The sequence below is a fragment of the Montipora capricornis genome, chromosome 8, assembly GCF_036669925.1.
Source record: "Montipora capricornis isolate CH-2021 chromosome 8, ASM3666992v2, whole genome shotgun sequence".
Lineage (NCBI taxonomy): Eukaryota > Metazoa > Cnidaria > Anthozoa > Scleractinia > Acroporidae > Montipora > Montipora capricornis.
Window position 1 is genome coordinate 11,005,105 of NC_090890.1, and position 12,500 is coordinate 11,017,604.

At 38.9% G+C, this 12,500-nt stretch overlaps 2 protein-coding genes across 2 annotated transcripts in view; one reads left to right on the plus strand and one right to left on the minus strand.

The window, feature by feature from the left end:
- LOC138013445 ((E3-independent) E2 ubiquitin-conjugating enzyme-like) overlaps positions 1 to 5,519 on the minus strand; it is a 30,513-nt gene extending 24,994 nt beyond the window's left edge. Inside the window, exon 1 of the mRNA XM_068860530.1 lies at positions 5,315 to 5,519. Coding sequence (XP_068716631.1) covers positions 5,315 to 5,500 — 186 coding nt within the window. The 5' untranslated portion in view covers positions 5,501 to 5,519. The remainder of the gene's footprint in view (positions 1 to 5,314) is intronic.
- The window catches only part of LOC138013456 (hemagglutinin/amebocyte aggregation factor-like), a 327,884-nt gene that overhangs the window by 205,787 nt on the left and 109,597 nt on the right, over positions 1 to 12,500 (plus strand). The window lies entirely within an intron of this gene.

Sequence of the window (12,500 nt, forward strand, 5' to 3'; positions counted from 1 at the left end):
GCTGTTTCCAGCAGTTCTGGAACCCAAGAATCAGTACTGTTTCTCAGGCAAGGCTGGAGTTCACTCAAGAAAGAAAAAAAATTATAATAATGAAAAATAAAACAAACCCTTTAAATGTTGGACATGGAATATTGGAAACCACTGGACGAAACATCAACCCTCAGTCCCGCTGCATGGAAAATCAACACCAAGAAACTAAATGTATATCATCACTTGAGATGAACCATTTTCATGGCAGAAAAGATATCACACAGTATGACGGTCCAAATCTAAAGTCTCATAGAAAAAAAATCATTGCTAAATGAAATCTTACTGGAAGTGCCTAAAAGAGGGGTTCATTCAAATATGTACTCGAGAAAAGGAAAATCACGACAAAGGATTCAAAGGAAACCATACCACAAACAAGGGAGTCATGTAGGTCTGTCAACCCCATTTTACACTCAATTGAATATTATTTTGTTCAATTGTGCTTAAACATTGGCTAATGACAACAGGTGAAAAAATTCATTTTAATCCTGCCAGAATTTGTTTGAATATTCGCATTCTTTCAATAGAATGCGAATATTCAAACAAATTCTGGCAGGATTTAATTAACTGGTTTAAGGAGGAGAATGTGCTACCTTTGTAATTACATCTGCTACAGTAATGGTTAGACTTTCAAGTCTTCTCAGATAAGGACTGTAAACTGGAGGTCCCGTCTCATAACCCTTGTTGGAATTAATTAGTATAGGACGTTAAAGAACCCACTCACTATTCGATAAGAGTAGGGGACATAGTCCCCGGGTGTTGTGGTCTGACCCCACAATCCCCCATCAAGTTTTTGTCAACGCTCCCTTTGGCTTACTAATCAACAGCACTAAGATGATAAATTATGTTAACTAATGTATTTTGCTTAACAAAAAGGTGGCTTGGTCTTCAAAGAAACTGCATTGAAAAGTACCAAAGGCCCCAGTATTTCATAGCTGTAAAAATGTGATCAACCAGAATTCTTCATCCGGCTAATCTTTCTCATTCGAAATAACAAAAAACCATCGTTGGCCACGCACGCTTCTGTATTAAGAAGTCTCACAAGGGCTAACACAGGAAACTTTTCGAGATTCCCATTTGGGAATTAAATGGGAAATTTTCCCACTCATGGGAAAAAGTTGGGACAAGAAATTACTTTTGGGGGAAAATTTTGGGTTTTTATTGGGAAAGAATGTCTACTTTCCTTTTACATCCCAATATTGGGAATATGCTGTGAATGTTTTCCCAAGTTATACCCAAAGCTGGGAACAATATGGGAAAAGTTCCCAATTTATTCCCAATATTGTGAATTATGGGGGAACATTTCCCCAAGTTATTCCCAGAATTGTGATTAATATGGGAACATTTATCCAAGTTATTCCCAGAACTGTGAATAATATGGACAAATTTCCCAAGTTATTCCCAGCATTGGGAATGATATAGAAACCGTTACCCAAGTTATTCCCAGAATTGTGATTAGTATGGGAACATTTATCCAAGTTATTCCCAGAATTGTGAATAATATGGACACATTTCCCAAGTTATTCCCAACATTGTGAATGATATAGGAACCATTTTACCCAATAGGTCATTCCCAGAATTGTGAATAATATGGACACATTACCCCAAATTATTCCCAAAATTGTAAATAATAACGGATTATTTCCCCAATTTAATTCCCAATAGTGTAACACAGATAAATGAAAATACATATGTAAAAGCCTTTATTATGATGATTCTATAGATTATAGAAATATCCTCCACGTTTGACCGGCCTTGTTCCAAAAGGAACATGAAGCATCAATGTTAAGAATTACACACTCCATGTCAGCACTTTATCCACTTAATGAATACCAGTATCTTTCCCACTTTGTTTGAGAGTTAATTGGAGGACTTCGCTCGGAATCTTGTTCATTTTTCTTCAATGTTTCCTGCGCCATCTTGTATAACGAGTGAGAGACCAGACTGGAACTAGTGAGCCGTTTTCATTTTGGCCAGCAGTCTCCACGGCAAGCTCTTACCAATTTTGGCGGTAATCGGCGGCTTTATTAACGTTTGTATCAACGCTCACAAATATTTGTGATTTTTTGTTTGTTTTACTCTTTAAATGCTGATCCAAGGCAGGGAAATGCTTACAAGAACTCAAGTAAAAAGGTAAGCGTTAACTATAGGCGAATAACATTTGATTTGAAGCCTTATTGTGTTCAAAATGACGATTTACATGTAGAGTACCTTCAAGTACTTGGCTTTTTAAATGCTATAACCCTGCAATAATTGTAAACCTTTTAACAAGAAAAATGTTTTGGATCAATTAAATGGTGAAGTAAACGATTTGGTATAAAAGTGCTCATACGGCGAATTAATTCATGTATACGATTGACAAATGATTCGTTCTGGTAAATGCTGTCTCTTTTCAATGCAGAATCATAAATGCCTGAGAAAACTAGGTATTATTGACGTTTGTAAGTAAAGAGAGATAAATTTCAGTCTACTCTTCACACACTTTAACTGTAATTGATTGAAATGATCACGGATTTAGAGGAATCGTGACTTGCATCATTGAAGTATTTACATGCATATATTTATATTTTAGTTACCATGAAAGAAGAAGAGACACTTCCTGAAGAAATTCTTTGACGGGACAGCAGGAAAAGGTCCTTTACAGCAGAGAAAAATGCTTAGCAGCCAATTCTGTTTCCCCGACCGTTTATGCTTTGATGTATTTTAAGGATTATTCTTTGCAGACTTGTTATGGTTCCGTGGTTTATCTGAAATCTTAAAAAGCCCTATTTGTATTTTAAATTTAAAACAAGAACCCAATCCAAAGATTTTGACCTGAAGGTAACTGCTTTGAAATCAATTATTTTGTATTGTATTTTTTTGTGAGAGTCATGATGGTAACTGTTAGCTTCACTGGAATGGTGTCCAGCACACTTCTGATTTGCTGGTTGGAATATTATTTTACGGGAGCAGGTCACTATAACCTTGTTTCTTCCACATGTGCATTTCTACTTCTCAGTTATTTAAGGTCAATTCTTGATTTTTCTGACCTCATTCAAGAAACATGCAACGCAGTACCACAGTTTCTTTAGAAACTAGAATTTTGTTTACTCGTTCAAGAAAGTTTCAGCACTTGTAATGTTCAAAATTTCTGTCTAATTCCAAGTTTTTATTACTTATTCTAAGAAATTTAAATCTAATTGATGCACAGCTTGGAATTATTCTAGTCTGAATTTCCTGTGAAAATTCACAATTCTGTTCCTATGAAATTTCCAGGAATTCCTAGGAAGTCCCAGATTTATTTTGCAAGCTATATGGAGTTGTCAGACCACAAACGTGATAATGTCTCACCAACAATTTGTGCTAACATGCTGATTTTCGGCAGGGAGGCTTTTTTAGTTGTGATCTCTTAGAGGATCTCAACAAATCCCATATAATCAAGTTTTATCTTCTGTGACCTCACACTTTACCAGTGGTTTTGGCAAAAATGCTGCTTAGTATACTTGAGGTTTGAAGTTTCAGTAAGTTGTGTTTCAAATTTCTCCATTCACGATCCAGGATTATTTTACTATTGTTTCAGTGGACATGTATATTGACCTCAGTTTATTAAAAGTAACACGTTGGTATTAAAATATTGTTTTTATTTGTTAAATTCAATAGTCTGATGTTTCAGATGCATAAGCAGGGCTCGAAATTAACGAAAAAATCCAGTCGCATTTTGCGATAAGATACAAAAATTTAGTCGCAATTTCGCAAATTTTAGTCGCAAAATCGCCGCACTGCATTGTGTTGTAAGCGGTTTAGCGAAAAAATATGAGCCCGCAGTACTTGTGTGTAAAGAAACTGCTGAAAATGGCAAATGATCGAAGGAATGGAGCTGTGCACGTAACATCGCATCTAAATTACTATACAATTACGCTACCTTCAGAGAAAATTCACAGCGAGAAACAAAATAATTTTGTCATTTATTTATTTATTTATTTTAGCAAAAGTAGCAGCAAAGTCGCAACTGCTAACCCTTTTGTTTCGAAAGAACGAAGGTGACAACAAGTCGCAAATTTGCGACTTCTCCAGATATTTTAGTCGCAAAGGGAAAAATTTAGTCGCAAATGCGACCGTATTGGTCGCAATTTCGAGCCCTGATAAGTAGGTGTATAGTTGTAAAATCATAAACTGGGTGACATAATGGCCAACAAAGATTATACAACTGAAATAGCAACCCATTCACTGACATACTCCAGTCAGGGAAACGAAAATCACATTCTGTGGATTGAAGTGCGGGAATTTTGGTTCCCAATATGCACAAACCCATCATTGGTTTATACTGGGTGAGGAATGGGATTTGGTTGGGAGTGTATGAACCCAGTATAAGGAAAATATTGGCATAATATAAACCCATTATTGGTTAATATTTGGGAGAGGAATATCCCATACCTGGGACATGAGTGGGAATGTAAAAACCCAATACTGGGGAAATATTGGCATGATATAAACCCATTATTGGGTAATATGTGCAACAGGAATATCCCATACTTGGGATTTGAGTGGAAATGTAAGAACCCAATACTGGAGAAACATTGGCTCAATCTAAACCCATTATTGGTTTATATTTGGGACACGAAGATCCCATACTTGGGTTATGGATGGGAATTTAGTGGGAGTGGTAGCATTTTCCCAGTTATGGGTTTTCCCAATTTCATCTTATTAAAAATCCTATTATTTCCCTTTTTAATCCCAAAATGGAAAATCTGGAATTTTTCCTGAATAATAAAACGATAATCAATTTAGATTTTTTATACGAAAGAGATTTTTTCATGGCATAAATAATGAATAATGAAGTCTTCGATATTGAATTTTGGCGCAAGAGTAAGCTGGAGTAGTATCATTACTTGTGGAACAACTACATGTATCTGAGTAGCTAGTGAGAGCTTGGAAGCATTAAACAATGCAAAGGACATTGACTTTCGCGTTTGAGTAAAGAAAAAGGGAAACGCAATAAGAAACTGGTTTTTCTCGTGTACAGTATTTAAGTTAATGCAATAAAAAATTGATTTAGGTCGAGGTCGAGAAAAAGTGAACAAATATTTGACCAAACCACGACCTTAACTTAGTAATGTCCAAGTTGAACTAATTAAGTTGCGATCGTGATACGGAACCATCACAGTGCTCAAACGATAACAAGAAACTGGCGTTAAACATAGACAACGAGGCCAGAAATTTTAACACCGGTAAACGCAGGTAAACGCAGACCTGTAAACGCAGGTAAACGTTACGAAATACGTTAATATTATAATACGCGAATTATTACCTTGCCAATGGATAGCGTTTCTTCGTTGCCTGATGGATACCAGCAAACGACGATCTGTCCTTTTTTGAGGGCTTCTTTCTCACTATCTGAGTCGTCTGTTGTTTCTTCGGCATCTTCCAAAACAAGACCAACGACGCCTTGATAATTTTTTACGATGTCCTCTGCGTAAATGCCGCCCTCCGCCATCAGAAAATCAACAATGACTGAGTTACCGGGCCTTCAGCCTAAGCAACCATGCCATAAAAACACACTCAAATGACAATGGACATTTCGTAACACTTACACCACCCAACATTCCATCTTAATGTGACAAGCTTACCGCTGTAAAAGGAATGAAAACCGCCATTTCACGGCTTCGACCACCTTCGACAAGTTCAGATCACCGGATCGGATCACGGGAAAAAAACAAAAGAAAAAAAAAATGACAATACTAATTTTAATTTAAAATAATTTTAATTAAAATCAGTTTAATTTTTAATCAACAACCTTAACTGACATCAATAATAGACCGAATGTAACAGGAACAATAGCACAAAATGGTTTGTTTGGCCTACTCGCTTTTGCAAACTTTCCTTGGTAATCTATTTAACTCACGTAATAACAGACCGAATGGGAACCGGGCTATATCGTAATGCAAAAAATAATTTGAGGGGGACATCGGGGTGTATTAGAAACCGCAAAACCGAAGAAAAAATCATCCAAAACCGGAAAACCGCAAAAAAATTCGGCCAAAACCGAAAACTGCATACAAAACCGTCAAAAAACCGATACAATGGTGACAAGTGCGGCGTACAGAGCAAACTACACTAACACTTTATTTCATAAAAGTATTTGTGAATGTCATGGACTTGTCTAAAGCCTTCATATCTTTTAGTATCTGCTAAAATCATAGGCTTTATTTCTGCCGCTCTCTCGAGCCCGGACTTTGTGGGCTCATTTTCCGTAAAGCAGCTAGTAATGGAGCCAAGTTAACTTAGGAGAATTTGCACACAAGTCCTCTCTAAAATTTCAATTTTGCAATCGCAAAAAGCTTTAGCTCTGGAAACCTCCAATAAAACTCTCTAATTAAACATTTCTATTTGATAACTAAGACCTGACAGTTTGGAGATTCGAATGGAATGTTTAATCTTGGTCTAAAGCATGTGATTAAACCCTTAAAGGAGACCAATCTGGGCGTGGTCCAGGCGTTTTTTGACCCCTAAAAGAGACCATTTTATACATAACACAGAAAAATAAAAAATACAGCGACTTTTAATGATGGCAAAGGCATTATCATCTAATACTTTCACCTGCGTGAAGAAATATAAAAGTGTAAATATACTCTTTTATATTTCTTCGCGAGCAACCCTAAGGAGATTTTCACGGCTACATATGATTGCGTTTTGCCCAAAACACCCTAAGTGAGACCAATATCCGAAATTCACACCCCTAAGCGAGACGACGAGCATCCCTCCCCTTTTTATATAGGAGTCTTCCCCCACCCGGGCATCGCCCTTCCATCTCGCGACGTTGCACCAAAGAGACAATTCGTCTATGTCCCTAATTCATCTTGCTGGCCCTGGGAATTGTTGTCATCTGCACTGACATCGCAGGGGCGGATTTAGAGGGGGGCCGAGGCGGCCGCGGCCCCCCCTTTCAGTTCGTCGGAGATTTTTTTTTTGTCAAAATATACAATAATTTTATCATTTTGTAAGCAGTCTGTTGGAGCTTTTGATTTTTTTAGCTAAAGCGTGATTTTTCACTAATAGTATGACCAAAGTTGTGCGAATAAACTTTCAACTTACAGGCGCTAATATTATCCTTTCGAAATGAGGAAGAAGACTGGATGCGAAATACTTGTCTACAGTCAACCTATCTTACAGAGACTGTAACAACGTAAAATCTTAATGCCTATATATATAATTATATATATTTTGTGACTTTGGAGCGAAGAGTCAAAAACCATGCATCATTATAGCCATAACTTTAATTTTATTCAATATGGAATCCTGATACATTACGTTCCAGATTGCACCAGAGTGCATGTAAGAGTACCCAAATTTTCAAAATTTTCTTGGGGGGGCATGCCCCCAGACCCCCCTAGAAAGTAGCGCCAAAGGCGCTACTGAGGCGCGCTAACGCGCGCTGATTAGTATTCTTGTTCGGCCCCCACTTTCAAAAAATGCTGGATCCGCCCCTGCATCGTCACTACATTTATTAAATTCTTGCTGGCCTTTATCAGTCACTAGCTTCTCACTCATTTCATGCTCGTTCAGATCTTCATGGGGTCCTTCATCTTCATCCACTCCGCACCAACTCGGGCGTCATTTGACACGCGTGATCCCCTAACGTGACATTTAGTTTAGCACGCATTCCTCTCAATAACTTTGGCGTTTCGCGGTTATAGAGTGTTTTCATGTGACGTCTCCGGGAATTGAGCTCTATTATCACTTAAACGTTTTCTTTTGTTTCGGAGGAAAAACAAGGTTACTGATCACGTGAGTGAAAACAGGCATTTTGTACCCTATGGGACCTTACATTCTATTTATCAAACCTGGACATAAGTGATTTATTAGGCCCTAGTACAATCTCATTTCAACTATTGCAATATTGTTTGGGGAAACTGTGGAGTAACTTTGCAGGACAAACTGCAAAAACTACAAAACAGAGCTAGAGCAGTCCATGTCTTGACCTACTCCAACTAGGACGCTCATGTCAACAATTTATTTGAACTCTTAAGATGGAAATCCCTAGTCTCTCAAAGACAAATTGAAAGAGCATCAATGGTATTTAAAGGAGAACTGAAGATAAAAATGAAATATTTTTTCCTTCGCCAAATTTGTCGTGCCTGACTTGGTTAAAGGAAATATTCGAGTATTGAGGGGTTCCTTACATTTTGACGTTTTTATGAGGCCAGAAAGATCCGTATTGGTCACTCGATGGAAGTCCGCCATTTTGGCTGTACTAAAGCAGGCTTGGGCGCTATGCGTGACGTCATTGCGCTCACTTGCTTGAACGCGGGAAACTTGAAAAATGGTTCAGGGCGCTATTGTGCGCTGTTCTAGTAGAACTCTCATCGTTTCCCTCTTTAAAATGAATTCCTTCTCGAAGAATGGATCATCCGAATTTAGAAGAAAAAACTAGCCAAATATCCAGCCCTGTCACATCTGTTCGGATCATTTCGAACCCTCCTGTTTTGAAGGTGTCTTGGCCACAGCAGTCGATGCGACAATTGCATGTAATTGATGAAATGATGAATAACTTTGCGACTCTATCGATTCCATTTATGCCCAGTGAGTAAGTTATGTTTTCTTTAGTCGGGAGATTTCAGTGGCAAACCAAGCGCCGGAGAAGTGAACCGAAAGGTTGTTTTTGCAAGCAACTGGGACACGTTATTTCGTGATTGGCATTCGCACTTCAAGCTGGGTTTTATAAACTCGACAACGATCACAAAGATGTTTAATTGAAGTTTGAAAATTCGCAAAACTACGAACAGAGCTTATGTGTTTACATACATGTTGTTCATTAATCGCAGCACTCAGACCCGCGATGGCAGTTTATAGCGCTTTTCTTCGTAAACACGGTCGAAAAGCTAGAATGCTGCGTTATAATTACACAACGAATAGTTTCTCAAATTGAATCGAAATGACAGACAAAACAAAAGCAGCCAACAGAATCTCTTAGTAATCAAGTTGTTTTAATTGCCCTTTGAATACAATCAATTCACCTGAGATTTGTTCATAGCTCCTCTATCTCGCGGCAGCAGATGCATTCCTTTTCTTGCTGTCCCGGCCTCCCAGTTCAAGCAAAAATCACAGCTGCACCAAGTCGTATTTCCCCATCTTGAGTCTTCCCTTTCGGTTGCTTCCTCTTCCTCCGATCCTGAACTTTCTCGCATTGGATCGAAAGAATGTGGTTCAAGGTCTGCCATAAACTTACGTGTATTAACGACGAAGAAAGCGGAGTACTATGTTGAGACTTAACGATAACAGAAGATTTCAGTGAAAACCAGCTGCTTGCTTGTGCGCAATGACGTCACAACATGGCGGCTGCCATTCCTTTTTTGGAAGTAACCGGAAGGAAAAGCCATCAAAATGGCGGGCGTTCAAATTGGAAAAACAACCAAAGATTTTGGGCAAATTCAAGGCCTTTCAAGATGAAAAAGGATTTTTCCTGTTTGTTTAGGTAAAGGACGTTATATTTCGATAATAATAAGACACAAAAAATTTGATTTTCTAGCCTTCTGTTCTCCTTTAAGTTCCTACAGGGGCTAGCACCTGAGTATCTCTGCTCGAAAATTATCCATCGCGATTCTGGTTATTACTGTGAATAAGGTAAATGTTCCGCAACCGCGCACAAACTACTACAAAAAACAGCTTTAGCTATTTAGTGGCGCCGAAAATCCCAATGTCCCCCTCTAATTTGTTTGGCCTACAATCGCTTTTTCAAAATTTTTCTACAAATTAAATCTTTACAGGGACGTGAAAAAAACAAAGGAGGCATAAAGGAGGAGGAGGCATTAATCTAAAACGGCCGCTAAGGCCTGGACATAAAAGTCAAAGTTTCTTCAAATCTGAAATTCACTTTGAAGGTGGCGCTTGTGGGCTTCTTGAAACAACGTTCTGGCAGAGTCTGTGATGGTAAGATGGGTCTGTGAATTAAAATTCGCATTTTTTGCCACGATACATCAGGAAAGGAGGTGATAATATGTTGGCCCGAAATGAACTTGCAGTTTCCCATCCTTCATGAATGAGCAATACAAAGAGAAAATGAGAGGACAGAGAGAGAGTCTCAGGGTGTTGGCCGGGATATGTCATGTCCACGAAAGTTATTTCTAGACGAGCGGAAGTCGGAAGTCAGTCTTCCGAGACGTCCGCATGCAGTCTTGCCTCGCTCTCAGGTTCTTAATGAAAAGAGAAAATGGCGGCGCACGTGGAAGGCTGATGAATAAATATTCATCATGTCTTTTCAAAATGCATGCGGACGTCTCAGAAGACAGACTTCCGCTAGAACAAAGACTTCCGCTCGTCTAAAAATAACTTTCTTGGACATGACATATCCCAAGGGCTGGACCGGGAGCCTCCCTCTCTGTCCCCTCGTTTTCTCTTGGCAATACTCATTCGTTGAGGCTATGAGGTCATTAGGTGGCTCAGGAATTTTGCCTGGAATGCGAATTGCAGATTCGCAGCGAAAGCGCACTTAGGGCGGGGGTACACCTGAAAGCCCTTTTCACGCCGCTTAACCCTTTGATTACTATCTGGTAAAATACGTCCAGCTTTATCCACGGTCCCATCTACCCCTTGTGACGTCATCACTTTTAACGGTCAGGAACAGCTTTGTCCACTAACTTGTGCAGGGAGAAGAGATCTCTCAAATTATACCAGAATGAGCACAATTCATTCAAAGAAACTGGAGGAACGGCCAAAAAAACCATGTAACACTGACCTGAAAATCTCCATGAAAAGCTTGCTCCATTACCCACCTACCTTTCTGAGCACCTAATTCTAAGATGATGAAAGGTTTCTCAGAAACTCTTCCCACCAAAATAAAGCCTACCAAATGCCCAGCAAGTTCAAACAAAAAAAATGAGGCAAAGAAAGCGAAAAGAGAGGGAAGGAGAGAAAGCGAAAAGTGAAAGTCGAAAGTGTTGTGCTACTTTTAAACCCAAAAACGAAAAATTTCGAAATTTTGTTTTCTGCGCATGCCCGAACTTTGCAAGCGCTTATTTTGCACCTGGCTGAAAAGGCCGCGGAGTGTACAACCTGGAAACGGGTTTGTAGGGAGATTTAGCTCTTAAACAGCACGACAGTGACCAAAAAACCCTTCAACTAGCTTCAAAACGTGTTTTTCGGCCAAATCTCTAGTAGCCAAAGGGTTAAAATCGGTTTAATGGAAATATCTCTTTCGCGTTTCAAGCAAAACAAAAACCATATGCTCATAAGACAAATCAATGTTTTGAGGTGTTTTTGTAATTTTTTTGGTGATTTTTAGGTATATAGTATATTTGGGAGGAGATAGTTTTTCTCAAAAGAGTAGTAAAATTTGGAGAAATAAGAAATAGTTCAGATTTGATATACTTTAAAAATTAGAATTTGATGTTAAAAATTGATATATGGACACCCAAACAGTCCCCTAGCAGCCTGGTGTGCTCTTGGGTTGGGAACAACTTCGCAACTGTCTGTTGGTGTTCCAAATATAATTTTCTTTCGATTCTTTTATCCCTTCTCTTAAAATGCCATTCAAATTCACGTGTACTCCCACCTTAAAGGCCAAGGTATCCTTAAGCCACTTCAGCTTATATTGGCGGCTTTTTGATGGATCCTCGCTGTTTCTCCGCTATTACTCTTATTTTTTTTTTCCCCGATGATCCGATCCGATGATAAAATCCTATGATCCAATGGGATGATCCGATCCATGATCCATTCAGTGACCCGATCCGATGATCCGATCCGTGATTCGATCCAGATTTTGTCGACTCCAAATAGGCAGAAATAGAGCTTTAGTTCAACAAGAGATAGCGTTTCTGAGCTAACAAAAATTTGGTTTTATCAACGGAGTTGATATTGTAAATTGGCCACCGTACAGAGATTCTAAAAGCTGACGTTTCGAGCGTTAGCCCTTCGTTCTGACGAAGGGCTAACGCCGTTGATAAAACCAAATTTTTGTATACTACTTCCCCACCAACGCAGCACCACAGTTTCTTTAGAAACTACCCCCTTCATTCGTTTCTGAGCTAAGCCACGCTGATCTATAGTAGTTAGGTCTAAAAACCACTTTCAAAACGGTTAGCTTTCACTTGTTTTGCTGGGTACCACCATGTCAAAACTCGAAAACATTCGACTTTCCGGCCATGCATACGGCGAGAGCTACTGAAATTTAAATTGACCAATCAGAATTCAGCGAATGGGAAAAACTGTGCTATCCGATGTCACGTCAATTGTTCGCAATTCAAGGGCCAGAAAACCATTTAAAAGATTTTGCGGCTATTTTTCTGTCAACAAACTTTGGCGCCAAAACTGGGTTGCCAGCGAGCGGCGATTCGAACGTCAGCTGTTGTGCTTGGCCGTTATTTATGCTTTTCCTAACTATTTTAAGACGAATTCAGTCTAGTATTTTTTAATTAAGTATAAGAAGACGTCAAAACTGTATTGATAATTTATTTGCTTTAACCCTTTCACTCAGGCTGCCGAGGGCTTCCCCATTGACG